Genomic DNA, 26,808 nt, shown 5'->3' with positions numbered 1-26,808 from the left:
CACATTGCTCTCAATGCAATTATACTCCCTTTGCTTTATAGTCAATCAGATTAACAGAATCTGGCTCTTAAAGGGCCATTGTTTATTCAAATCTATTGAAAATTTAATTGAGCTGTGATTGTCTGGTGGCCTTTTGTCATGGTGGGGGATTTGTGAGTGGAATTTGAAGTGAACAACCCATAATTTCTACAGAGTACTGAGTAATCATTTATATTTCAGTTTTACACATGACACTATAAATTTGGCAGGTTAAAACTTACCACCATTTTAAGCAATATTCATCAAATGCATTTAAAATATAGTATACTGTTAAGTCTAGAGTTTGATATGTTTGGTTAATAGGTAAGGCTCTGCCACCTACTACCTATGAGATCTTAGTTTCCTCATCTGTAAAATAGAGTAATAATAACACTTTGTTTAACATGAAGCTTTGAGAATTGCACTAGTTGTGTCTATGTAGAGTATAGCGTAGTGTAGTAGAGGGTAAGAACTCCATACATCTCAAATGTTACTATTACTGTTACTTAGCTATATATAATTAGCACTTTGAAACCCATAATTGATTATTTTGATAAAAACTATTATGCCATATGTTGTACTTAATTTTCTCAGTTATTTTATCCAAACCAAGCAGCTTTCATTTATTGGAAAAAAAATGAATATTATATTACCAGTGGTCTAAAATTGGACATGAAGAAAATAGAAAAGATAGATTTTAAAAACACACAATAAAAACCCCAAAACTATAAAATGAGTTGTCCTAACTGAAATTTTAACTTATAAATTTTATGAATTTTATCAAGAAATACTCCATAGCAATTTTCTAGAAAAACAACTTGCTATTATAGAATATTAAACTACTTTGTTAGGGAAATATATAGTGTTAAAATTAGAATTGTCAGACAGACAGGTACAAGTATTTGAATTCTGAGTTTTACATGCCATTGGTTATGTTTATACATTCATTATAAGAGATTAAATTTAATTTTACAGATACACTCATAAACATGCACTCACAAATGTCAGAGCTAAAATAGAAAAGAGGGAGTGATGGATTTAGAAACTGATCTTCCAAATTATTTAAAATATATTTTACTGAAACTTGTAACTACCAGTGCCATGGAAATAATGTCATAAATGATAGTTTTCCTGAACAGTCCACATAAATCCATATTACCTCTTCTGCAGGTCTGTAAAATAAGACTGTAACACCTACTCAGACGAGTATTATAAAAAATGCGATAACCCATTTGCAAATTATAAAGCAATATTAGGATATTAGATATATTTGGTACTTAGTCCTATTTTATGATTGTTTATAGAAAAAAAATAGTTATAGTAAGTAGAAATTTGACCAACCTATGCCCATACTCCCACCCCAGAACCAGTAGTAGCAAATTGAATGGAACTTTTGGTGAACCAGGCTCCAAGTCTCGAAAGGAAAAGAGAGGAGTTTCTAGTGAGAAAGACCTCATAATAAGGGCACAAAAGATGCAATTAAATGACTTAATGAAAAGATAAGCAGGAATGAAGAGAGGGTCTTCAGCAAAAATTGTAGGTACAGGGCCATAGTCTCTGCAAGGGAAATAAGAATTTTGGGAATGGATTTTAGCTTTGCTATCAGAGTCATAATTGAATTCTTGTACATAAGAGAGTTGTTCTAAGTGTCTTTGCAAGAATGTCTGCATATTTTAAATTAACACCAGCTGGCATAACAAGCTCTCAGATTTCAATGGCTTTACACAGTAATAGACTTTCATTTCTCAGGTACACAGTCAAAAGTGTTTTCTGTTTCTTGGGTGTGGAGTTGGGATACTGTCTTTTGTATAGTCACTCAAGAACTGAAACTGATGAAAGCATACATTTTCATTATGTGGTCCCATTATACCACCTAGATATAAACTTCCAGCTGGCTTATGGGCAAAAAGGATGGAGACTAGGGTACAGTATATTTTTATGGGCCAGGATTGGAAGAGGTGCATATTATTTCACTTCCTACTCCATTGGTAAGAACTAGTCCATGTTTCTCTACCTAAATGAAAGGAGAGGATAGGAGAGCTAGAAATGATATGCTAGAGGATATTCTATGCTATGGAAAGTGGAGCACAAATTTTGGTGAACAAAAGCTAAAACGTAATAGGTTCTCTGACAAGGGCTGGTCATAAAGGGACCTTCAATCATGAGGTGGTTGGAAGTGCACCCCTGGTTGGATCAACTCATTATAAAAAATAAGCAGTTATACAATTATCCATTTTCAATATATATAGCTAAATTATAATGTTCCTTCGAATATATTATATAGGTATAAATCATATATGGTATGATATATATGTATAAATCATATATGGTATAAATCATATATGGTATGATATAAATCATATATGGTATAAAGGTATAAATCATATATGGACACAGAAGAAATTCAAGATAAGGGTATTCTATGGAAATAAGTTAGTTACTGTCTCTCATTAATGTGATTAAAAAGCAAAAAGTAGTTGATCTCAATATTGGAAAGTGCAGTAGTTATTTGAAATTCCTGAATGTTTGGGAGAAATACACTTTTAGATGTAATTCATGGGTAGTATATTCCATTGATTATAATAAACATGACTTATCTAAATCATTTTGCTTTTGCAAATGTTTTCTATTACAGTTAATGCTCACAATAATCCTATGAGATAGGCAGGGGGAGATAAGGATATGATGCCAGCATTAAAAAGAAGGGAACTCAAGATCCAGGAGTAAGTGGTAGAACTGGGAAAAGAGCCCAGAATTATGACTACAGGCTCTATACTTTCCACTTCTGATACCCTCCAAAAATTCAACTTTATGTTTTGGGGGTATGAGAGGAGGTTGCAGAGGGTGGAAGGTTGGGAAAAAACACCAAGTTACATCAGTTTCCCTTCCTAATGAGAATTTTTACTTCTTGAGTCATCTATGTTGAATTAGAGCTTTAGACCAGGTTTCACATATCTTTTAAGAAATAACTTCAATCACAGGAATAAATTTAAAAGGAAAGACATTCTGTAAAATTTGGTTTGGAGGCTTGAAGTTGAAACATTGGCTGATTGATTTAAAATCCTTGATTTTTATTTATTATCTTGTATTTGCATATAAACATATGAAATCATATGGTGAGCAGTCTGTCCGTTTATTTTTATTTTTATTTTTAATTTATCTAAACTATTCCAATACTTTTTAAGGAATTCAAATGAAATCCTTAGCATTCTAGCAATTGTGCAATTTAGCAATTGTGGTACATTTCAAATGAAAGGATTTCAGGATGAAATTGGAAGGTTTTCAAGGTGGCTGTTAATATGATAACTTCTAAAAGTGTGAGTGCTCTCTTAGTGATCATGTGGGTGTCCCATTATTTAAGCAGGATCACTTTGCAGTGTGCAAAGCTGCCCGATTTCAGCCAATGTAGGCTGATGATCTTGCAGGTATGTGGATCTAGCCCCTACCCGTGGTGATTTGGAGCTATAACATGTCATTGGAGAAAAACCACCCTCTGGGAACTGATACATATTTGTGTATGATTGGAATAAAAATAACATCCATCAGAGTGTCCTTAGCAAACAGCAAACTAGATGACAGATCTCACCAATATGTTTTCTTAATATTTATAGTAGTTTAAAAAATTTTAAAGTTAATGAAGTTAATGTAACAAGAAGGAAAGAAAGGTAGCAAGAAAGCAAACATTTTTTAAAAGCCCTCCCCTCCATTTTTTTTCTGGAAATTTCACTACTGCTGTCCATCAACAACTGATGGATGTATGAGTAATCCTGGAGTGCTGCCTTTTTATTTCTATTACTTTTAACTGTGGCATTTTAGCACAGCAGGCAGTGTATTCCTTCTCAGCTTCCAAGTTCTATGTTTTTAGCCCAAGTAAATGTAAACAGTCCCTTGGCTACCTCTTTCGAAATAAGTAGATACATTTTTAAAATACTCTTTGGTACAGTTTAATATTCAGATGTTAACTCATATTGTCACCTGCATTATTAGATTTGCAAACTGGTAAGATGGATTCTCCACAGAGCTCTCTAGAATTGCCAAATGTCATAGCAGTCAAAGGGGACTTTTCCTCATATTTTGAGATGTATGTATGAGATAATGGCAAGGCTTGTGGAAGGCTAGAGTTGTAGAAAGCTCATAAAGGAAGTATTTCTATTTGTAGGGGTTAGAGTGCAAATATTGAGTCAGAAAGGGTTCTATGAAGTTCTTACTGTTGTGACATTGGAAAAATACTTCACTTCTCTGTTGTAGAATCCTTGTCTTTAAAATGAATTAGTGGTACCTTCTTCTGAGTGAGCTTTGAAGATTGAATAAGAAGTGTTTAAAATAGTGCCTTAGTAGGCCAAGGTGGGCGGACTGCTTGAGGTCAGGAGTTCGAAACCAGCCTGAGCAAGAGCAAGACCCCGTCTCTACTATAAATAGAAAGAAATTAATCAGCTAACTAATCTATACAGAAAAAATGAGCCGGGCATGGTGGCATATGCCTGTAGTCTCAGCTACTTGGGAGGCTGAGGCAGAAGGATTGCTTGAGCCCAGGAGTTTGAGGTTGTTGTGAGATAGGCTGACGCTATGGCACTCACTGTAGCCTGGGCAACAAAGTGAGACTCTGTCTCAAAAATAATAAAAAAATAAAAAAACAAATAGTGCCTTACTCTCAACACTATTGTTAGTAGATACTACATCTTGAAGAAAGAATGTTATGTAGCTCTTTCTTGTTATGCTGCCGGTAGCAATGGAAATGTAATTGAAATTAAGTGAAAGAAAATTTATATTACTACCAGAATTGTGCCCTGTCACTGTAATATCCAACTTTCTTTTTCAAAAATTTACATAATGTCATATTCTTTGTAGGAGAAAAGATCATTAATCAGGCCCATGTGCTTAAGACAGGATATATGTTTTTTCATTATGTATTTGATTTCTGCCAGAGTGTTTGATTAATTGTCCACAATGACCATGAGGTTGCCCAGGATGATTATTTAATTTCTGCCAGAGTGTTTGATTAATTGTCCACAATGACCATGAGGTTGCCCAGGATGATTATATCACATAAAGTTAGAGGAGAAAATTGTTGACCAGGGTACGAAAGCATTCAGTACCGTTGCAATCACAACAAGGATTAGAGAACAACACATATGGCTTCAAATGAATGCTGAGGAGTCTTCACAAGAGTGTGAAGAGTGATGATTACACAAGAATTAGGGAGCTAGAATGCCAGAGGGGGAAAGAGTAGACAGTCACCATTGCAGAGAATGCCTAGCAGGTTTTCAAAATTGGCTAACCTCTTCTCCACCCCAGCCTTCCCTTCCTCCTCAAGGACAAACTGCATGCCTTATCCTTTTTGGTATTGCCCACAGGGCTAAACATAGTACTGCTTGATGAGTGTTGGGTGGTTTGATTTTATTATGGATGACATTGTTTGTGTTATGGCCTCAGTTATTTTCTCTATAAAGAAACTGCATGTCACCACATAAACAGAAGCAAAAACAAAGACCATATGATCCTCTCAATAGACGCAGAAAAAGCATTTGACAAAAATCAACACCCTTTTATGATAAGAACACTTACCAAAATAGGCATAGACGGGGCTTACCTAAAAATGATACAAGCCATATATGACAAACTCACAGCCAACATCATACTGAATGGGGAAAAATTGAAAGCATTCCCACTTAGAACTGGAATAAGGCAAGGTTGCCCACTATCTCCACTTCTGTTCAACATAGTGCTGGAAGTCCTCGCTACAGCAATCACACAAGAGAGTGGAATTAAGGGCATCCAAATGGGAGCAGAAGAGATCAAACTCTCACTCTTTGCTGATGATATGATATTATATCTAGAAAACCCTAAGGATTCAACCAAGAGACTCCTTGAATTCATAAATGAATTCAGTAAAGTCTCAGGATACAAAGTCAATACACACAAATCAGAGGCATTCATATATGCCAAGAACAGTCAAAGTTAGAACTAAATCAAAGACTCAATTCCCTTCAAAATAGCAACAAAGAAAATAAAGTACCTAGGAATATATTTAACTAAAGAGGTAAAAGACCTCTACAGGGAGAACTGTGAAACACTGAAGAAGGAAATAGCAGAGGACGTAAACAGGTAGAAGACCATACCATGCTCGTGGATTGGCAGAATCAACATTGTTAAAATGTCTGTGCTACCTAAAGTGATCTGCAGAGTCAATGCAATCCCTATTAAAATACTATCATCATTTTTCACAGATATAAAAAAAATAAGTTTACGCTTTGTAGGGAATCAGAGAAGACCCCATATAGCAAAAGCAATCCTAGGCAATAAAAACAAAATAGAAGATATCAATTTATCAGACTTCAAACTGTACTACAAGGCTATAGTAATTAAAAAAGCTTTTTACTGGCACAAGAACAGGGACATTGACCAGTGGAACAGAACTGAGAAACCAGATATATAACTATATTCATATAGCCATCTAATCTTTAACAAATCAGACAAAAACATACAATACACTGGGGAAAAGAATCCTTATTCAATAAATTGTGCTGGGAAAACTGGATAGCCACATGTAGAAGACTGAAACAGGACCCACACCTTTCACCTCTCACAAAATATCCTGGGTAACAGACTTGAACCTTAGCTGTGAACTATTAGAATTCTCGAGGAAAACATTAGAAATACTCTTCTAGACATTGGCCTAGGCAAAGAATTTATGAAGAAGACCCCAAAGGTAATCACAGTAGCAACAAAAATAAATAAATGGGACCTAATCAAATTAAAAAGCTTCTGCACGGCCAGGGAAACTGTCACGAGATCAAACAGACAACCTACAGAATGGGAGAAAATTTTCACAAGCTACACAACCGATAAAGGGCTGATAACTAGAATCTATGTAGAACTCAGGAAAATCAGAAAGGAAAAATCAAACAACCCTATCAAAAAGTGGGCAAAGGACATAAACAGACACTTTTCAAAAGAATACAGAATAACAAACATATGAAAAAATGCTCAACATCTCTAATCATCAGGGACATGCAAATCAAAACCACAATGAGATATCACTTATCTCCAGTAAAAATGGCCTTTATCAAAAAGTCCCAAAACAATAAATGCTGGCATGGATGCAGAGAGAGGGGAACACTGCTACACTGCTGGTGGGACTACAAACTAGTTCAACCTCTGTGGAAGGCAATATAAAGATGCCTTAAAGCGATACAAGTCGATCTACCATTTGATCCAGCAATCCCATTACTGGGCATCTACCCAAAAGAACAAAAGACACTATATAAAAAAGACACTTGCACCTGAATGTTTATAGCAGCACAATTCATAATTGAAAATATGTGGAAACAACCCAAGTGTCCATCAATACATGAGTGGATTAATAAAATGTGGTATATGTATGCCATGGAGTACTACTCAGCTATAAGAAACAACAGTGATATAGCACCTCTTGTATTTTCCCAGATAGAGCTAGAACCCATTCTACTAAGTGAAGTATCTCAAGAATGGAAAAACAAGCACCACATGGACTCACCAGGAAATTGGTATTAACTGATCAAAACCTAAGTGGACATATAGGAATAACATTTATCAGGTGTCGGGCAGGTGGGAAGTGGGAGGAGGGGATGGGTATATACATACATAATGAGTGTGATGCGCACCATCTCGGGGATGGACATGCTTGAAGCTCTGACTCTAGGGAGGAGAGGGGGCAAGGGCAATATACATAACCTTAACATTTGTACCCCCATAATATGCTGAAAAAATTAAATAAAATAAAAAAATAAATGAGGTCACAAGAAAGAAGAAAAAAAGAAACTGCATGTGAAAAAATCAGAATGTACTGCAGTTAGCATAGTAAACCTTACCTGTTCTTTTCTCATCAGCTTATATCTATGTCATTTCTGTTCATCTAAAAATTTCCTATTCCATTCTGAAAATAGAGAAATGTCATTATATTCCAAGCTGATGAAATGTGGCTACAAATTTAAAGAGATAAATGTAGTTGCAAAGGAAAATAATATAATTTCAGTTTGAACAAAATCTGAAACTTAAGGGGTGCATTTAGTGTCTGTGTCCCAAAGAAGGATCACTGGGATGGGTAGGATTGAATACATGACAGTTTAGGAGGTTGATGTTGATTATATGTCCCATCCATTTTTATGGTCAAAATAAATACTGTAGCATGCCAAGGTTTATTGCCTTCTCAGGTAGAAAATAACTCTCAAAGAACTTGAAAAGTTAAATGTAGTAATATTGAGAAATGGTAGTTATGCATGTGAATGTAGTTTTTTCTTAAGACTTACAATCTCTTCATGTGGAATGTACTATTAGTAATATATATGACATGGACCAGAATTTTAATATGTTGGTAGTTAAGAAATTTTATTCTTTGCAACTAAATCAAATCTTTTATTTTAAAAAAAATAAGGAGATATGTATTTTTTTGAAAACCTAAAAACAAAGGCATTTTTAGAGTTCTCTCATAGTAGTCTCTTAAAGCTACCATGTTGCATAGCTCTGGATGCATCATTTATATGAACTATGTGTTGATGACCCTATAAGCTATATGCCAGACTTTTGTGAGTATCTACTAAGTGGGAGACACTGAGATTTAGCTAACCCAAGCAAGAAATTTGGATTTCTCCACCCTGAACCAAATCTTTTACTTTCAATTCCTGCTGATGCTACTCCCTAAATAGACCTCTTTTATATCCCCACACCTTTGGTTTAAGGCCTTTTCATCTTTCACTCAGACTTTCAATAACTGTATTTTTTAAAGAATATTTTATCTTGTTATTGGACTATTAAAGTGAAATGATGTCTGAAGTTTTATAGCTAAACAAACAAGAGCAATCCTCTGATCTCCCCACCGGGCACCTTCTCTCCAATAGAAGAAACTAATTTCCACACATTTAGCAGTTTCTTATGGTCATTATTTTTATATTTCTAAATAATATGGTGTAATATATTAAGTTAACAATTTTGAGATGGTCTATTGACTTTTTAGGATGAGAGATGAAGACTCAGCTCCTAATATTGTCCTTTCTCCTAACTCTACCTCCAATATACTTATTTTATAATTTTCAGTTAAATTCATATGGTTTTAATTATTGTCATGTAAATGTTGTTCACTGGCAGACCAAGTGCTATCTTATGATTGCTGTCCCTTTCTTGAATAAAGTTTGTTGTGTTTCTTTCATCTAGAACTAATAATAATTATCTCACATTTTTATTTGCGTAATTTATTTTTCATCTAAGTTAAAAAATTATTTTTTTTCTTTTCCAACAACTCTAGAGAGTACATACTAGTACAATTTTTGTCATTGTCAAAACTGTCAGTTAATATATCAGTTCTAGTCTTTCCCTGGCATCAGTAGTCCTAGAATCATTTTTCTTTGTTCCATTTAAAACGGTTGTTTTCTAGGTCTGCTACATGGTCGTTAGATTGGAGCCTCCTTTGTCATCAACTTGGAAAAAAGACTTTAGCCTCCCTCTTACATTTTATCACCTGTTTGTTGTATTCTATTATTTTTACTTCTACCAGCTTCCTTATATGGGAGGTATAGAAAGTATTTTTTTTTTCTTTTAGAATGTTTTTGTATGAGATATCTTTATTTTACTCTCCTACTTGTTTGATAGTTTGAGTATAGAGTTTGAGATTGAAAATCATTTTCCTATAGAATTTTATAGGAATTTCTCCATATCCTCAGGTTATAATGTTGCTGTAGAGACTTTTGATGTCATTATCATTTCAGATCCTTTGAAGTTACCTTGTACTGTTTTGATATGTTTTTGGCCACACCTTCCTGAAGCTTTTAGGATATTTTCTTTATCTCTTATTATTATTATCAATGGTTATCTTTTTAACTGTGCCTAACACTTTGATAATTTTCTCTGATAGTTTTTTCTCTTTATTTTTGTAACTCACATTTCTTTGTTATTTGGCTTACTAAATCTATTCTCTAATATGCAGCTATTTTTTGTTATTGCCCATCCTTTTGCATTTTGCTTTACTTTCCCATAAATTCTTTCAAATTAATGTTTCAGTCTTTTAACTTTAAAACTTTCAGTTATCATATTTTCAATTTGTAAAATGTCTTACTTGTTCCCTAGGTCTTCAAATGTATATGTATGTGTGTGTGTGTGTGTGTGTGTGTGTGTGTGTGAGATAAGTGTACATGTGCATTGTCTGTATGCAGGTATTTATGATTTCTTTTTTCTCTGCATCCTCTGTTGTATGCAACATCTCCTTTTTAGCTTAGAGGATTAATTATAATTTTCTTAATGTTCTCTTCTTCCCTTGGCTTTGTCTATACTTTATTCTGAGTTCTAATTCTCCATTTTGGTATTTGCATTTTATTTGAGAATTTCATCAAATGTCTGGTAACCCTTATATCTCTGTGTATCAAGTGTGAGAGAATAAGTAGCTACTTGGAAACTATTTGTGTGCTTGTGTGTGTGCATAATTCTTAGTCCTCTGTTTGTCATTACAGGCCATCCAATGGCCAGCTGGTTGATTCACCAGGTGCCATGAATGTCAATGTCTGTTGATCTTAGGGATTGTCACTGTTAAAGATGGATTTTTTAATTTTCTGGCTAGAATGAGTGTGGGGGATATAGAATCCTATATTGATGAAGGAGAAGGTGACTATAAAGAGAAGTCAGCTGCTGGGTTCTCAACATCAGTATTCATGATTTTATTTAATTCTTCTGTTTTCATTCTCATGCCTTCTCCCTTTTGTCTTCTTGGTAATCCTAAATCTGGATTTTTGCTTGAGTCTATATTTTATGGCTCTTGATGGGATGAGAAGTAGTAGTAGTCACATAATTCTTGAGTCTGGTTCATCCCATCTTTGATTTGATCTGACGCTCACACTGTCTCAGCTGTTCTGGGGTTCTGTGGGAAAATCTGTTTACATTGCTCTGATATGTCCCTTTGTAGGCTCCTGTGGGGTTAATCTTCCTTTACTAGTCTTTGTCAAATCATGTATCATTTTCTCATCTGCTTTCCATATTCATATACTGTGGTCATGAAAGATAGAGTTTGAGTTTTGATTTTTTGTTCCTGTTGTCCTGAGGATAATTTTCTAGTAGATTACAGAGCAGAAAATATTTATTTTATCATTTACAACATGGCAGCCTCTTAAGCAGTCTCCTTTTATTCAGTTTTTCTTTGCCCTAAAGTATCCTTTATAGCTGCACCTGAAATAGAATTTAGAAACAGAGGCATACCTATCATATTTATGTCCCTTACCTTAAAATAAATTTTCACCTAAAATTTTAATAAAGCCCTCTTAGCTTTATATATGATTCCTCTATGCCTCACCCTTACCTGACTCCTATCTTCTTCCTTCTAGTTTTTCCATGTGCCCCTTCCCCATGCTCTGGCCAAATAGAATTATTCAGAATTCTCTGAATTCAGCACACTATTTCATACCTCTGTTCCTCTGTAGATTGCATTATCTCTGTATATTCTGCATGGGATATGCTTTTCCCTGCTTTCTGCTTGTCAGAACTCAAGCTTTTATGTGTTATTCCTCAATCATTAGCCATTCTTCTATAACATTCATAGCTATGTTTTTCTTTTTTTTTTCTTTTGCCATTTTTCCTTAAAACAATTCCCTTTTAAAAATGGAACAAATTGACATCATAAGAAAATTGTTTCTGAAGTTAAGTGGGAGTTATTATATGATTTTTAGTAAATTATTTGATTAGATTTTCATTTTAAAGCAATCACTAGCTGTAGTGTATGACAGTGGTCCCCAGCCTTTTGGCACCAGGGACAGGTTTCATGGAAGACAGTTTTTCCATGGACCAGGGGTGGGGAGGAGGTGATTCAAATACATTATATTTATTGTGCAGTCAAACCTCTCTGAAATGATAATGTGTATTTGCAGCTGCTCCCGAGTGCTAGCATCACCACCTCAGCTCCACCTCAGAGCATCAGGCATTAGATTCTGATAAGGAGTGCGCCACCTAGGTCCCCTGCAGATACAGTTTACTATAGGGTTCGTGCTCCTATGAGAATCTAATGCCACTGCTGATCTGACAGGAGGCGGAGCTTATGCAGTGATGCCAGCGATGGGGAACATCTAAATACAAATGAAACTTCACTCACCTCCTGCTGTGTGGCCTGGTTGCTAAGAGGCCACAAACTGGTACCGGTCCACCTCCCAGATGTTGGAGACCACAGATGTATAGAACAGTTTAATTCTTAGCCTCCCTGCACTCAGAGACTGTTTCTAGGACTGTTAGAGCAATTTGAGTGAAAGATGATGAGAATCTGAGTCAGAGCAATTAAAGCAGCAATGGACTAAGAGGGTCAAGAAGTATTAAGGAGACAGAATTAACAGAACTAGGCCAGAGTTTGGACAAGAGAAGTAAAGAAAAAAGGAAATTATCTGACTTCATTTGATGTTTACTTTAGAATTTACCTGCCTTCATAGAATATCCACTGATTTTCTGAGTTTGTTGACTCATTAATATTCAGTTTTAAATCAACCTTCAAACTCAAAATTTTTGAAAAACTTCATAAACAGCATTAACCTTGATGTAAAATTGAGAACTATATTAACTGAGGTGAACCAACTAGTTGGTGGATTTATTACATGTATTGTAATGATATTAATGATATTGATGGCACCAAAAGCTTTTAGTGGATTTGTTTCATAATTGTGTGACATGACACTCAAATATTGAGATTTCTAGAAGGTCTGCAAGAGTCATGGGATTGGACTCCAGGGATCTCTTGGTCATACAAGTTCTGTAACAGCAAGCAAATGAAGATTCAGTCTGTGATCAACTTTTTGAAATGACTAAAAGTAGCATGTATTATAGTTTAATCCTACAGCATCATTTTCTGATCTTCTTTGTCCAATATTACCTACCATTCTTGACATTTTGAGTCATGACACTGAGGAGAACAAAATTATAGCTTTGAAAAACATGTATAAGTTTACCTCTCAAGCATCTATTTTTATACAGTAGGAGAAAATTTATTTCTTCTGTAATAATTCAAAGTAACTCAAACACTTCAGGTTTAAAACTTAGTCTTTGAGGTAAAAGCTGACTCAGTTCCAGATTCTTCCTTTTCCTTTGTGCATCTTTTCCCCAGGCAGTTATAGGTTGGGGAAGGTTGGCGGGTGTGTACATAAAATATCATGGCACCAAGAGTGACACATCTTGCTCATTGTCAATAGTACCCACCAAGACTGCTGTCTGATGAGTGTTGCAATTTATATCTGGCAGACTTGAGTTATCATAACCTGTCCACATCTTCTCTGCCCTTTTTGCTTTTCTGTACCATGTGTGTGCATCCTTCCTGTCCTGATTTCAAGTGCTCTAGGATCACTGCTTTCTCTCTGGTAATTCTATATACCTCCCAGAGGATTAGGGGAAAAAATAGGGTGTTTTCCTATATTGTTGTTTTGGATGTTGTGCTTTTGTGATTCCCTTCTCTGGTCCAAATGTAATTTGAAACAGCCTGGAGAGGTGACTCATTAGGTCTGTTCTCAGGACTTCCTCTTCCTTCCAAGTTTCTTCCCAGTACTAGTTTTCCTCTTTGCAGGGAAAATACTAACGTCACTGGTCATTCTTCCCTAATATATGATTTCTGGTTTAACTTTATGTGCTTATTCTTTTATTGCTTTCTAAGATGTAGAAGCCTACTTATTGCCATAGAAATCATTGGCTTTCAACACAATTTCTGTCTTCTATGGCTTAGGAGAACCTATTTGATTTTGCAAAGCTAATTAATTTGAATATACCAGGGAGTAGTGCTTATAGAAATGTAATGCTACTGCCTGAATGTTGGGGAAAATGTAATGTTTTCAATAGATGCAAGGTTAAAGCCAGCTCAGCTAATGTTTTGCAAACATCTGATTACATTTATAATATTTTCTAATCAGGCTATGGCTTAGTGTCTTTCTGTTTAAATAGACTCTTATCTTGAATGAAGAGGCTGTTTTTTTCTTGTTAATTCTCTCCATTTCTTTAATTATTTAGTACTTATTAAAGATAAGTTTCTTTATCCCATCGAAACATATGTACCTCAATGTAGTGTACAGAATAACAAAAATATTTAAAAAATTATATAACTGAGTGGTAAGTTTCTTATAAACCATTCATCAAATACTAGAATAAATAATGGCTAAAAGTTTAAGAGTGGCTTACTGTGATAGACAAAGGCAGTATGTTGTACTGTCCATAGTTAAAATCAAAAACAAAAATTTAGGATTCTATGTGGAATCAGAATACATCTTATTATGATGATGGTTACTGCAAAAAAGTAATGTGATGCTGTATATGTTGCCTTTGATTTCACCCTCTTATTTTATAATGAAAAATGAGCACTATGAAAGAAATATCATAGGGCAAATGACTAAGCTAAAGGATCAATACAACTTGCAGCAGTTTTACTTAATTAGTTATGTTAACTACATTTGGATGGATAGCTAAGATTTAATGATTTGACAATTATAATGGTTCAGAATATTCATAAACTTTTCATTTAATGTAAATATATTTTATATTAAAGTGGTGAGCTAATAGTAATACTTAACATTTAACAAATATATATTAAGTGAAAGGTCTTGATTCAAAGTATAAATTCATTTAATCCTCACAATAATCTCGTCTGTAGACAGTGATACTATTGCCATTTTGCAGATGAAAAGACTCTGGCACCAAAAGAAGATAAATGTTTGGTCAAGTGAAATTTCAACCTTATAGTGTGTTCCTCAAATAATACATGTTATTATATAATAGACAATAAAATTAATATTGATAAATGTGAAATATGACACGATATCTTTGATTTATATTATTTTAAATTATTATAAATGCATTATTAAGAATAAATATAATTGTACTGAAATTTCTAAGTAGTCCTTTGGTAAATGTAATCTCATTAATTATCCTGATTTTCCTGAAGTATAATTATGACATGGGATGACATTTGTGTTCATAACATTGCAGTTCATAAAGACAGTTGAAGAAAACTGGCTTTGGATGTTCAGAAATAAATCATATTTGAAGCTTTGGCTACAATGTTCATTATTAAAATCTTCAATGACCCTCTTACAAAAATTACCAAATATCAAATTACGATTAATTTAATATCATTCTTAATTACATTAATTTCTTCACTAAAATCCTATAATTAATTCATAGTATAATCCTACAGATCACATTTCCACACATTTTGCAACTCATTCAGCTGAAGCTAAGAGGTTAAATACTTACAACCATAGCCTAATTTCAGATTTTACAACTGTATCATAGATTTATTTGCCTTTCTGCCTTTCTGTAAGTCATGTCCTGTACAAAGACGGTCCTTCCTATCAGTTGCGTGTTCAGGTTCTACTTTATTCCTAATTCTAATTCCAGTGCCTCTAATAACATTTTTACCTGCATATTTCTTATTTATTTCCCATCATCTATTCTCATTTCAAATTTTTTTATTTTGTATAAATAAAAAATTATATCACATCATAGTCTGCCTTTTCTGATAAACTAATATATCCGTATATGCCACCTATGAAATTGAAAAGTCTTCGTGCTTATTTTTACCTTATCATAACATCACATTACATTAGTATGTCTCCTATAACATTCAAAAAACTAATAGCATTTTATTTTTGTAAAATGTTTGTATAGTTTCAGCTTTTATTTATATCATTATCTGCTGTTGAAGAGTCACTTCTATTCTTTGTCAAATTGTCAACTCTGTGGTTTACAATCCACTTCTGAATTCTGTATTGTAATTTCTATGTAAAAACTCCATTTACTGCCTCTATTTTCTCATATAAACACATTTCAAGAGGCTTAAATGGGAAATGACAGTCCAAATAAAATATCTCAGACAGGAAGGCATTTGCAATTATTTCATAAAATGATGCCAAAATATTGTCAGATACTGTATCTCATATGACAAATTCAATAAAGTCTTTTCAGAAAAACACAGATTTTTATAGTAAAGTTTCTGTATAAATCACTCCAGGTGGCTTCCTTTTTAATGGATGGGCAGGATTATTTTCAAAATGATAGAAACAGGGGAAAGAGAAAGAAACCCCCAGTTGATTTGCATCAGGAGTTTCCTCAGTAGTCATCGGGGAAGGGAGTTTTGCTTTGTCACAAATGACTAGCCCTTGATTTTGAAAGAGTGAATCATCCCCCTTTGAAAGGAGAGATAAGTGGTGGGGAAAGCTGTTTAAAAATTACTTTGCAACTATTTCCTTTTGAGCTATGACTTCTTAAACTGGAATGTGATCCAGAATAGCTTCCCTTTGAATCCAACATTTGTCTTAAGCATTTTTATTGTCTCTCTTTTCTCTCAGCCCATCTCACTTTTACCCTCCCTCTGTTCAACAGATTTACACTGACTGGGCCAACCACTACCTAGCAAAATCGGGCCACAAGCGGCTGATCAAGGATTTGCAACAAGACATTGCAGATGGAGTACTCCTAGCAGAAATCATCCAGATCATTGGTAAGACCTGCCTTCTGATAGAAAGCATGAAAGTCTCTGCTCCTCTCTCTTTGGTAAAATGCAGTTTAAGTGGAATGCCTACTGAATTAGTTCATGTATCTCTGAGATTAATGTGTCTCTCCCCTGATTTAATTAAAATGTTTATGTGAGGGTGTTTGAAAAAGGTAGTTTGGCCATACTTTTACTACTTATAACTGTATTTTTACATACACTAAATAGTCAGAAATGAGCGCTTCATTAAACCATATGTCTCCCATGTGTGCGTTTCGTTAGCTGGAACAACTCATACACTCTGAGATTCCTTGAAACTGTATCCTGATCCAGCAGGGACAATTGTGAAAGGTTTCATGTCAGCAGTCATTTGGTGCGGGCTAAAGAATTAGCAGTAACTTCCTTCTCATTCACTTTTTTTTTTTTTTTTTTTGCCTGATTTGTGCATATAGAATTGGTGGCTGCTAACAAGTGTACATGGCTTGGGAGACTGAGTAAATGTAGCAGCAGCATTTTTGCTTGCTTTTCTTTTATTTTTTTTTTAAGTCTTTTTTTTGTGTGTGTGTGTGTTTCACTTCATTGCTTAAGCATGTCATTCTTTTTTCCTCTCTTTTATTTTATTTCTTGGCTTTAGCAAATGAAAAAGTTGAAGATATCAATGGATGTCCTAGAAGTCAGTCTCAGATGGTAAGAATCATATTTATTCTCAATATATAATGCTTATCTTCACTTCCAGAATTAGCTGCATTTGTAAATTAGATTTTTTTCTGCATGTTTTCCTGCTTGTTTAATTAACCATTTGATCACATTCTCTCATATGTATTTCTGTAGGTGCAATTTATCCATGTGATAGTATCAATACAGTTGAATAAGTGTGACTCCTATATAACATATTTCCAGATGTTTTATTAGATCCTTGCCCTTGTTTTCATTATTGTTGTGATGTTCTGGATAATTTAACACTAGTCTTAATAGCAGTAAATTCCATTTCCACTTCTCAGTGGAGTATTTTTATCTGAACAACTGGTTTGAAGAACAAAACTTGCCATGTGCATTTTAAAAATATATCAATAGTATTTTCTGTGTTCATAACAAAGTCCAGTGTAAACACTTGAACTCTTCACTTTTGGAAATAGTTTTCAAGGCATGCTGTTCTAAGTTTGCTAAGCAGTGACTGATTTTGAGATATGATTTATAGCTTCTTCCAGAAAGCTCTCAATGTGGAAGTCTGCCTGTCTCTCAGCCATCTCTTATCTTTACCAACTAGTAAAGCTTTATGTTTTATAATAAAATTACAGATTGATAAACTGCTGAGATAAAAAAAATCCCGTTCTTAATTAAAAAGACACAACTTAATTTTATTGGACAACCTGAAATACAAAATGCCTTAACTAAAGTTCCATCAGGAGATATAATCAGGAATGATTGCCAAATTCCTCAAGATGAAGCTTCCCTAAAATCTCTTTTTAGCACAGACTAGGCATTTTAAATGAACTTAATGAGTTCTTAGTTGTCAGAAACTTGGAAGAATAGAAAAAAAAAACTATGAACTTTTAAAATCTGCTGACCTGCTTTACTTAATGTTAGAAGAATGAAATCCAAAATAATAAAAGGAATTTATTTTTAAAGAGTGATTAACTAGCATGTCTGTTTTTTTTCCCCCAATAAGCACTCCTAGAACCTATTATAATGTCATGAACTCTGTAGCTGTTGTGAAAAAAAATCACTGTATGAGAAAGGTTCTCTATAAAATATTTCAGTTTTAAGGAAACTTCCTGATCTAATTACTCTAGGCACAAACATGACTCTGTTGGAATTAATTACAGCTGTATTCTGAAGTTTTACTGAGAGCAAGCTGAATTAGAATGTGGTCAGATCCTGCTACAGTAGTAGCTCTGTGATGTAGGGAAAAATATGTAGCTTCTCTGAGCCTTAGTTTCTCATTTGTAAAATGAATCCTTATTAAAATGTCATAATGAGATAGATGTATGTGACCATGTTTTTCAACAAAACTGAAATGCAATACAGAATAGTATTACTTCAAACTTTATAAAGATCATATGCATGAATTAACACCTGTTAAAATATTTTCGGGGCTTTAAATTAAAAAGCTCCATAGCCCCTGAAAACCATATATTATGTTTCATAAACTCAACACTGTTGGTTTTGCCTTTCATTATTTTAACCATGGGAGTTGTTGGATACCATAAAACATTACTAAATCTAGAAACTCTCACCTGCTCTGCTACCATTACAATTTGATTCTGATTACAGAGAATTCAAAAAACAGACAAGCTTGTACTTGATTACAGAAAAAAAAAAAATCTCCAAAGTTCATAAGTGTAGATAACAGAGACACTATCCTTAGATATTTATCTGAAAAATCTGTACCTCGAGATTCTAAAAATCAGTGAAAATATTCTCATGAGTGATTCTCTGATAATTTTTATTACTTCTTAATCCTGTTAGCCTCCAAATACCATGTAATAGCTAGTATGCATGTTATATTGATATTTCTGCTTCTGATAAAAAATAGACCAAAACCTGAGAAATGCAAATGCTATGAAAAAGGTAATTTATCCAGCCAAAAAGTATGAGTTGGAATCACATTGAATTTTGAGTAAGAATGACTTGGATTCTCATTTTTCTGATGTGGTTGAATTTTGATTCTGCAATTGGCATGCCCTCAATATATTAATTCAGAAGAATACATAAGAAAATAAATGTAACTTTCTGGGTTTAATTATTTTGCCTCTGTTCTTAAGAATTTACTTTAGCACTGTGTTATTAATGAATACAAATTCCAGACTTTAACAGAGACAAGAAAGTGGAGGAAAAAGAATTATGACAGCATGACTAGGCTTATGAATTTCATGTATCTACTCCAAACAGGATGTTGCCAGTTTCTTTGTTGCATAACACCAGGAGGTGCTGCTTTACTAACTGTGAGTGCTATCCTTACTCATAGCACCACTCTGACCACCTCATTTTTGTATATCTGATCTTTTGTGGCCTTTGGTTGCTGTTTGTGTTTAATAACAAAAGGTAAGATAACACTATGTCTGCTACTATTTCTAATCACAAATTATCTTTACTTAAATTTCAAACTTGATAACCATTATTGAATAATTTTGCAACTTTGAGAAGTTCTCTTTTGTGGTATAAATCTGCAATATATTGCTGAATTTCTGTAACAGCCAGGTAATTCATATTTACCTAATATTTCCTAAGCACTTAAGGTATCAAGTATAAGAACACTTAAATGAACACCTCTGATCAGGATCAGAGGAGTAAATGTTTAAATAACTAACAGCCACAGAGTTGAATAAGCAAAAATAAAAGGACTGAGAAGGGAGTGAGTGTGGTGTATTCCAGGAAAAGATAGAAGACTACTGTGGTTTGAGCACAAGAGGAGGTGTTTGGAGAGGAGGAGGGAAGCCTGATACCGTAGAGCCAAAGTAAGAAGTTTGTATGGTATTCTAAATCAGATAGGGAGCTTTTGGAAGCCTTTTAAACTGGGCTGGAGCATGATCTGATATAAATATTAAAAATGATCACCCTAGATGCTTTCTGGGGATTATAGAGAAAGTAAATGTTGGTCTGCAATTGGATGTGGGAGATAGAGTGTATAGGGAGGTTAAAATGGTCCCAGTTTTTTGGCCTGAATAGGTGAGCAGTTATCATTAAACAAGATAATTATTATACAGGGAGAAAACAGGCTTAAAAATGTGGACGGGGGAAGGTAATGAATTCATATTTTAACATGAAACATCACGTAGGAGGTAACTTAAGGCAATTAGACATATGTTTCTGAAGATCAGAGGAGGGTATTATTGGTTATAATATACCTAGTACATGGATAAGGGTTGAAGCCATAGACAAGAATAAAATCCTACAAAAGTTTCTGTGTGAAGTCACAGGGGAAGAAAGCTGAGGTTTTCATACTGGGAAATATCAATATTTATGTGATAGAGGGGTAGGAGGCAGAAACGGAAAGAGACCATCATTAAGAAAGTAGGTCACAGATGTGGATTGTTATTCCTTAGGGTAGATATAATAGTTGAAGCTAGGGTACTTAGAATAACCCAGCAAGTTAGGGCAAAGTAAGATGAGTAAGATGAGCAGAAAGTGGCAGATGCTGTCACGTGCTATGTAGCCAAATAGCATACTGCAATCAGGAAGTTAGTTCTGGTAATAAACAGACAGTGATGACCTGTATGTGAACGTCTTCTATAGGGAGATAGCGTGTTAAAGAGTAACTGAGAAATGCAGATATTCCTTGAGTCATGAATAATCTTTCTTATGGTGTCCCATTGAACAGAGAAGAAAAAATACATAGCTTAAAAAGAAGGTAGGATAGCGGGGAGTTTTTGCAATAGGGGAAGTAAGGAGAGAAGGAGGAAGTAATAGAGGGAGAGAAAAGGATCTAGGGGAATGGGGAGGTGATAATACCAAGCCCTAAAGGAAGTAGAAGAGAAGGAAATTTTGAAGTCCATGTGGAAGACTTAATATTGGAAAAGAATGGGAATATATATGCTTTTGTGTCATGTCAGAACGGGAAATGATTGGGTGAAATGTGGGTAATTAAAAGTGAATTAAATAGAAATTAAAGGGATTCAAATCAATGTAACAATTTTAGAATTTTATATAATACTAATGTGCTATTTCCATGGATTCTATAATTGTTACCTTATAATAAAGAAAATTTGAACATATATATCAGACCTTATAATAAATGAAATTCAAGTGTATATATGTGTGTATTTATTGCAACAATAATTTTTTCCAGCATGGTCCAAAGAACACATATTGAAGAAAAATATGAACCTGTCCTTTTATCAGAAAAATTATTGAGATATTATGATTTATATTTATTCTGCATTTAAAAATCATGATTATTTTTCTTTAATGAGCTTTAGACAAAACTGGACCTGAAAAACAGAACTTAGTCTGTAGGAGCTCAGTCAATACTATATTTAACCACATCCAAAGAAGAAGTTACTAATGTGGAAGACACCTGTTGAGTAATTCCTAGGTGGGTGGTATCAGGATTCAAAATATATGCTGCATGCCACAACTTTTGCGAGCTTACATAAGGAAATAAATTAGTAAACTATAAATACCAGGAATGTCCAGAATCCCCAGCAGATTAAAAATAGCAGGAGAAAATGCCCAACATTTATTTGAAATGCAAAGGCACAAGTGCACAAGGTTCTTAGATAAAAATGTTAGACATGTAGGGTAAAAGTTGTTTTGAAAGCAATTTTTTCTTTATTTTAAAATAGACTATGATATTTAAGGATCTTCACAGATGCACAAAGGAATGAGGACATTTGATTATGTGAAATAATTGCAAACCAAGTATTAGACTATATGGCACAGCTAAGTTGCTGGCAAATGTGGTTCACAGCTTGTCTTTCCTCTTTCCTAGTTCTTTCCTCTCCTTCACCCTGGTATCTCAATTGTTTTTCAGCCACAACCCTCAACATTATTTTCTATCATATCATATATGTTGTTTAACATGTGCTGATATGAGGATTTTGGGAATGCTTGTGCCTCTTATTGTTTTATTTAATTACTAGTAGCTGAAAAATTAGGTTCCAGTCTTCCCTGTATGATTGCATATACCACAAGGCTGTAGCTTCCAAAAGAATTACGGTTATGGATTTCAGCGGCATCTTTATCTATAATTCAAAGTTATCTGGAGAGTGAAACTATTCTTGATAGTAAAAGTGTTCCGTGCTTTTATCAATATTCTGTCCTTTAAAGTTTTAATTCTTTCAGCTACTGCTGGTAATTGTAGCTCTTTTATAAGGATCTTTTTAGGTAAGTTAAGAAGATGAGGTTCCTAACCAAATAGGGAAGAGATAAAATATTGGAATGCTCTTGAAGGTTTAATAAAATCTCATACATGGCATACTGCAGGATTCTAGCACTATGACTCAGAGGACTGGAATATTGCTAAGTTAGTCCATTCACATGATCCCCTGCCATTTTTGAAACTGTTCATCTTCTGGAATGGCTAGAAAAAGATAGCTTTAATGAAGACAAATGCTTTACTACAAATTTAGCTCTGATCTCTAAAGTAATACTAAATGAAAATCTCTACTTTGAGTCTAGTCTTAATGATTTTATTATTTTCATATAAGCTCAAACTTTGTAAGAATAAGTATAAACTGTTAGTATTAGGAAATTTATATTTAAGTTCTTAAAATATCATCCTGATTTTTAAAACTGATTTTGTCTCTGCAAGTTGCTTCATATACTAATAAAGCTCACATGCAATAATTGAAATAACATAGAGGCATAGAGGCAGTCTGTCAATTGAAAGTACAGTGGTCACTAGAATTCTAATTCTGAATGTGTGACTTAGGAAAAATAATTTAGTAAATGTGCAAGGCATCTGCTCATTTCTGCAATGAAGAAATTTGACTGATGGACTCTGAAGTCCGTTGGAACTCTGATTTGCTACGTTGACTTTAAAAGACTCCAAAGACTGTGATTTCTCTTCAGTATTTTATCTTAGAATATATTTGAGTTTTCAGTTCTTATAGTTTTTTGAAACTGTTTTTATGCCAGTATGAGGAAAGATATTTCCTAAAATGTGTTGTGCAATTTACAAAGAAAAACAACAGCAACATGGACTTTATTTTGATATGGGAATTATTTGGCCTAGGATTCAGAAATTAAGTAACAGTTAAAAACATAAGGATGCAATGTTGCATTAACTTAATATTAATGAATAAGTAGTTTAAATGTTCTTATTGTTATCAACATTTAAATTTGTTTGTATAATTTATATGATAAATAGAAATCAGAATAAAGTAACTTATTTTGATTTGGATTATACATTTTTTCTTCACTTTTGTGGAGAATATAAATTTTTGAGGAACATTAGTAAGATTTATATATGGATATATAACCATTGCAAATATAGTTAATGTTTCTACTACATATTTGAATGTTGACCATTTTCTTAACTATTTAACATGCTTTTTATCCTGAATTTTTTCTTTAAAATGCTATAAGTTGTTTTCTACTGGCCAGTATCCCAGTAAACCAAAATACAATCATGCATACTATTAGAAGACATATTTTGTAACAATATTTTTATAATTTTAGGAGTTTTCTTACCCTGAATAATTTGGCATTTTTAAGAATTTACTGCTTCACCTTTTTCAATGCCCCCCCCCTAATTTAATAGAAAATTGTCACTTATATAATAATTATTAATGGTAAAATATTTAACAGTAGAATAATTTTAGTAATCCTAGTTTATAAAGTAATATATTAAGATAGGCTATTTTCAATATGAATTGCGATACTCTCAGCTTAAAACTCTATGATGTTAAATAGTTATATTTTTTAAACTATTTCTATAAAAAGAGAAAAAGGAAATGAAATAGGAAAATTCTTATTCATTTGATCTCAGTTACCATCATTTGAAGTCTATTTTTGATCAGATAAATTATTTGAAATTTAGTTGATGTTCCCAAGCTAATTGCTTCATGAAATTATATTTAAGTGATTTAATATGAATGCAGTTAAACTGACTTGTGTGGATAGACACAGACAAAAAGTTGACATCCCTTACATTTTGAAAAATCATATGGTCCACCTACTTGTATTAGACATGTTTCAAATATAACAAGAAATACTAGTAAGCCATTACTTAGAATTTCAGAGATGGACATGAAAATTCAACAATGTCATCATCAGTTATGGATTTCACTTATTGATTGAATGTCAACTATACATGTATGTGGTACATGTAGATGTACAGTACAGTGCTAGATGTTTTCCTTGTACTTTTCATTCAGTCATCGCAGCAAACCTGCAAGGGAGCTGTGCCGCATTGAGTCTACCTGCATCCACTATTTAGTTAGTAGAAGAATTAGGGTTTGAACTCATGTCTATTTATTCTAGGCCAGATTATTTTTAGACTTATTAACAAGTGAGTAAGGCCTGGAATTCAGATCATTGGATTTCAGTTCTTCTTTCTCCTCCTCCTCTGTTGAAAACCTTATTTTTTTAGAGCAGGTTGAAGTTCACAGCAAGTTTAGAGAAAGGTACAGAGATTTCCTATATAGTCTCTGCCCCCACATATGCTTAGCTTCCCCCAATATCTACATCCCCTAAAGAATGGTATGTTTTTTATAATTGATGAACCTAACCTACATTGATACATCATTATCATGATATTGTACATCTATGGGTTGAATATATAATGAAATGTATACAGCATTATAGCATAATAGAGAGTAGTTTCACTATCCTAAAAATCGTCTGTGCTCTACCTATTCTTCCCTCTCCCCAACCCATGGTAATCACTCATCTTTTTACCATCTTCATAGCTTTGCTGTTTTCCAGATGCCATTTAGGTACAATCATACTTTTCCAGATTGGCTTACTTCACTTACTAATATGAATTGAAGGTCCCTCCATGTTTTTTCATGGCTTGATAGCTCATTTCTTTTTAGTGCTGAATAATATCCCATTGTCTGGATATACCACAGTTTATCCATTTACTTACTGAAGGATATTTTAGTTGCTTCCAAGTTTTGACAGTTATGGACAAAACTGCTATAAATATGCATGTGTAGGTACTTGTGTGAACATAGTTTTCAACTCCATTGGATAAATACTAAGGAGTGCAATTGCTAGATCATATGGTATTCATTTAGTTTTGTGAGAAACTACCAACTGTTTTTCAAAGTATTAAATCATTTTGCATTCCCACAATGAATAGGAGTTCCTATTGCTCTACATCCTCACCAGCTTTAGTGTTCTCAGAGTTCTGCATTTTGGCCACTCTAAGAAATGTATTATGGTGTCTCATTGTGGCTTTAATTTTTATTTCTATGATGACATCTGAGGTGTAGCATCTTTTCATGTTTATTTGCCATCAGTATATTTTTTGAGTAAGGTATATGTTAAGGCCTTTGGCCTCACTTTTAAAAATCAAGTTGTTTTTCTGTTATTGTTTAGCTTTAAGAGTTCTTTGTACATTTTGAATAACAGATGTATCCCTTGCAAATATTTTCTCCTAGTCTGTGGCTTGTATTCTCATTTTCTTGATAGTATTGTTCACAGTGTAGAAGTTAATTTTAATGAAGTCCAGCTTGTTGATTATTTCTTTCATGAGTCACACCTTTGGTGTTGTATCTAAATTTTTTTGCATGTGAATGACGAGTTGTTTCAGTACCATTTGTTGAAAAGATTATCTTTGCTCCATTGTATTGCCTTTGCTTCTTTGTCAAGATTAATTAACTGCATTTATCTGGGTCTATTTCTGGACTCTATATTCTGTTCCATTAATCTATTTGTGTAGTCTTTCGCCAATACTATACTGTCTTAATTACTGTAGTTTTATGGTAAATCTTGAAGTTGTGTAGTGTTGTTCCTCCAATTTTGTTCTTCAGCATTCTGTTGGCAATTCTGGGTCTTTTGCCTATCCATATAAACTTTAGGATTAGGTTGTCGATATATTTTTCTAGACATTCTCTATATATGATTCACAAGAGCAGTATCTAGTACTTCAGATATGTTCTAACTCAGATGCATTTATTCTATAGAAAGAAATGTCTTTAAGGTATTATTCCAGCTAGCTGGTCTATGATTATTTAGCTTTTTATATTGTAGCAGTTGTTGAGTCCAAGGGGCAAAACAGTCTTTAAAATTCCAGGTCAAAGTCAGCTCCTAATCATAATTGCAGAAAGTAAGAACTGGTATGATCTATTCTCAAGCATCCTTGTGAACAGTGTTCTCTGTAGTTGCTCTTGTTGGCATGCCCTGCTCCTTCTCCTGATGCTTGTCTAGTCTTATCAAAATATAACTTAGCTTTGACATTTAAATCATACTTCTGTGAAGCCTTCCCAGATATGTAGTAAAAATTGAAAACTTCATTCTCTTTGCTGCTATATGGTATTGTTATTGTATTTTGAAATTTATTATATTATGCCTTGTGTTATGACAACTTATGAATCTTTTCTGTCTCCTCAGCCATTTTACAAACTCATAAAGGCAAAAACATTATAATTCATTTTTATATCCCTTTACCATCCGCTCGGGTGCTTTGCACATAATAAACAGTCAGTAGTTACTGAATGCATTAGTCACTCAATGTTAAGTGTTGTGCCATGGTTTAGATTTAATCAAAACTATAAGGTAGATATTAATCATAGAAAGATATTTAGTACCTAACTGTAATTTTAATTAAATAATGCATAAGTAAATATGAAAAAAGTCTGTGAATATACAAAGTATTAATTTGTTAATATTATTAAACTTGCATCCAGTTACATTTCCTGAAACAGGTTATATCA

At 33.6% G+C, this 26,808-nt stretch overlaps 1 protein-coding gene across 1 annotated transcript in view; it reads left to right on the top strand.

The window, feature by feature from the left end:
• LOC142873353 (neuron navigator 3-like) overlaps window positions 1-26,808 on the top strand; it is a 572,217-nt gene that overhangs the window by 505,021 nt on the left and 40,388 nt on the right. Inside the window, exons 3-4 of the mRNA XM_076007151.1 lie at window positions 16,375-16,492; window positions 17,118-17,170. Coding sequence (XP_075863266.1) covers window positions 16,375-16,492; window positions 17,118-17,170 — 171 coding nt within the window. The remainder of the gene's footprint in view (window positions 1-16,374; window positions 16,493-17,117; window positions 17,171-26,808) is intronic.

This window comes from Microcebus murinus, chromosome 10, assembly GCF_040939455.1.
Source record: "Microcebus murinus isolate Inina chromosome 10, M.murinus_Inina_mat1.0, whole genome shotgun sequence".
NCBI lineage: Eukaryota > Metazoa > Chordata > Mammalia > Primates > Cheirogaleidae > Microcebus > Microcebus murinus.
Note: the sequence above shows the minus strand (reverse complement) of the source record. Positions and strands in the feature narration are given on the sequence as shown.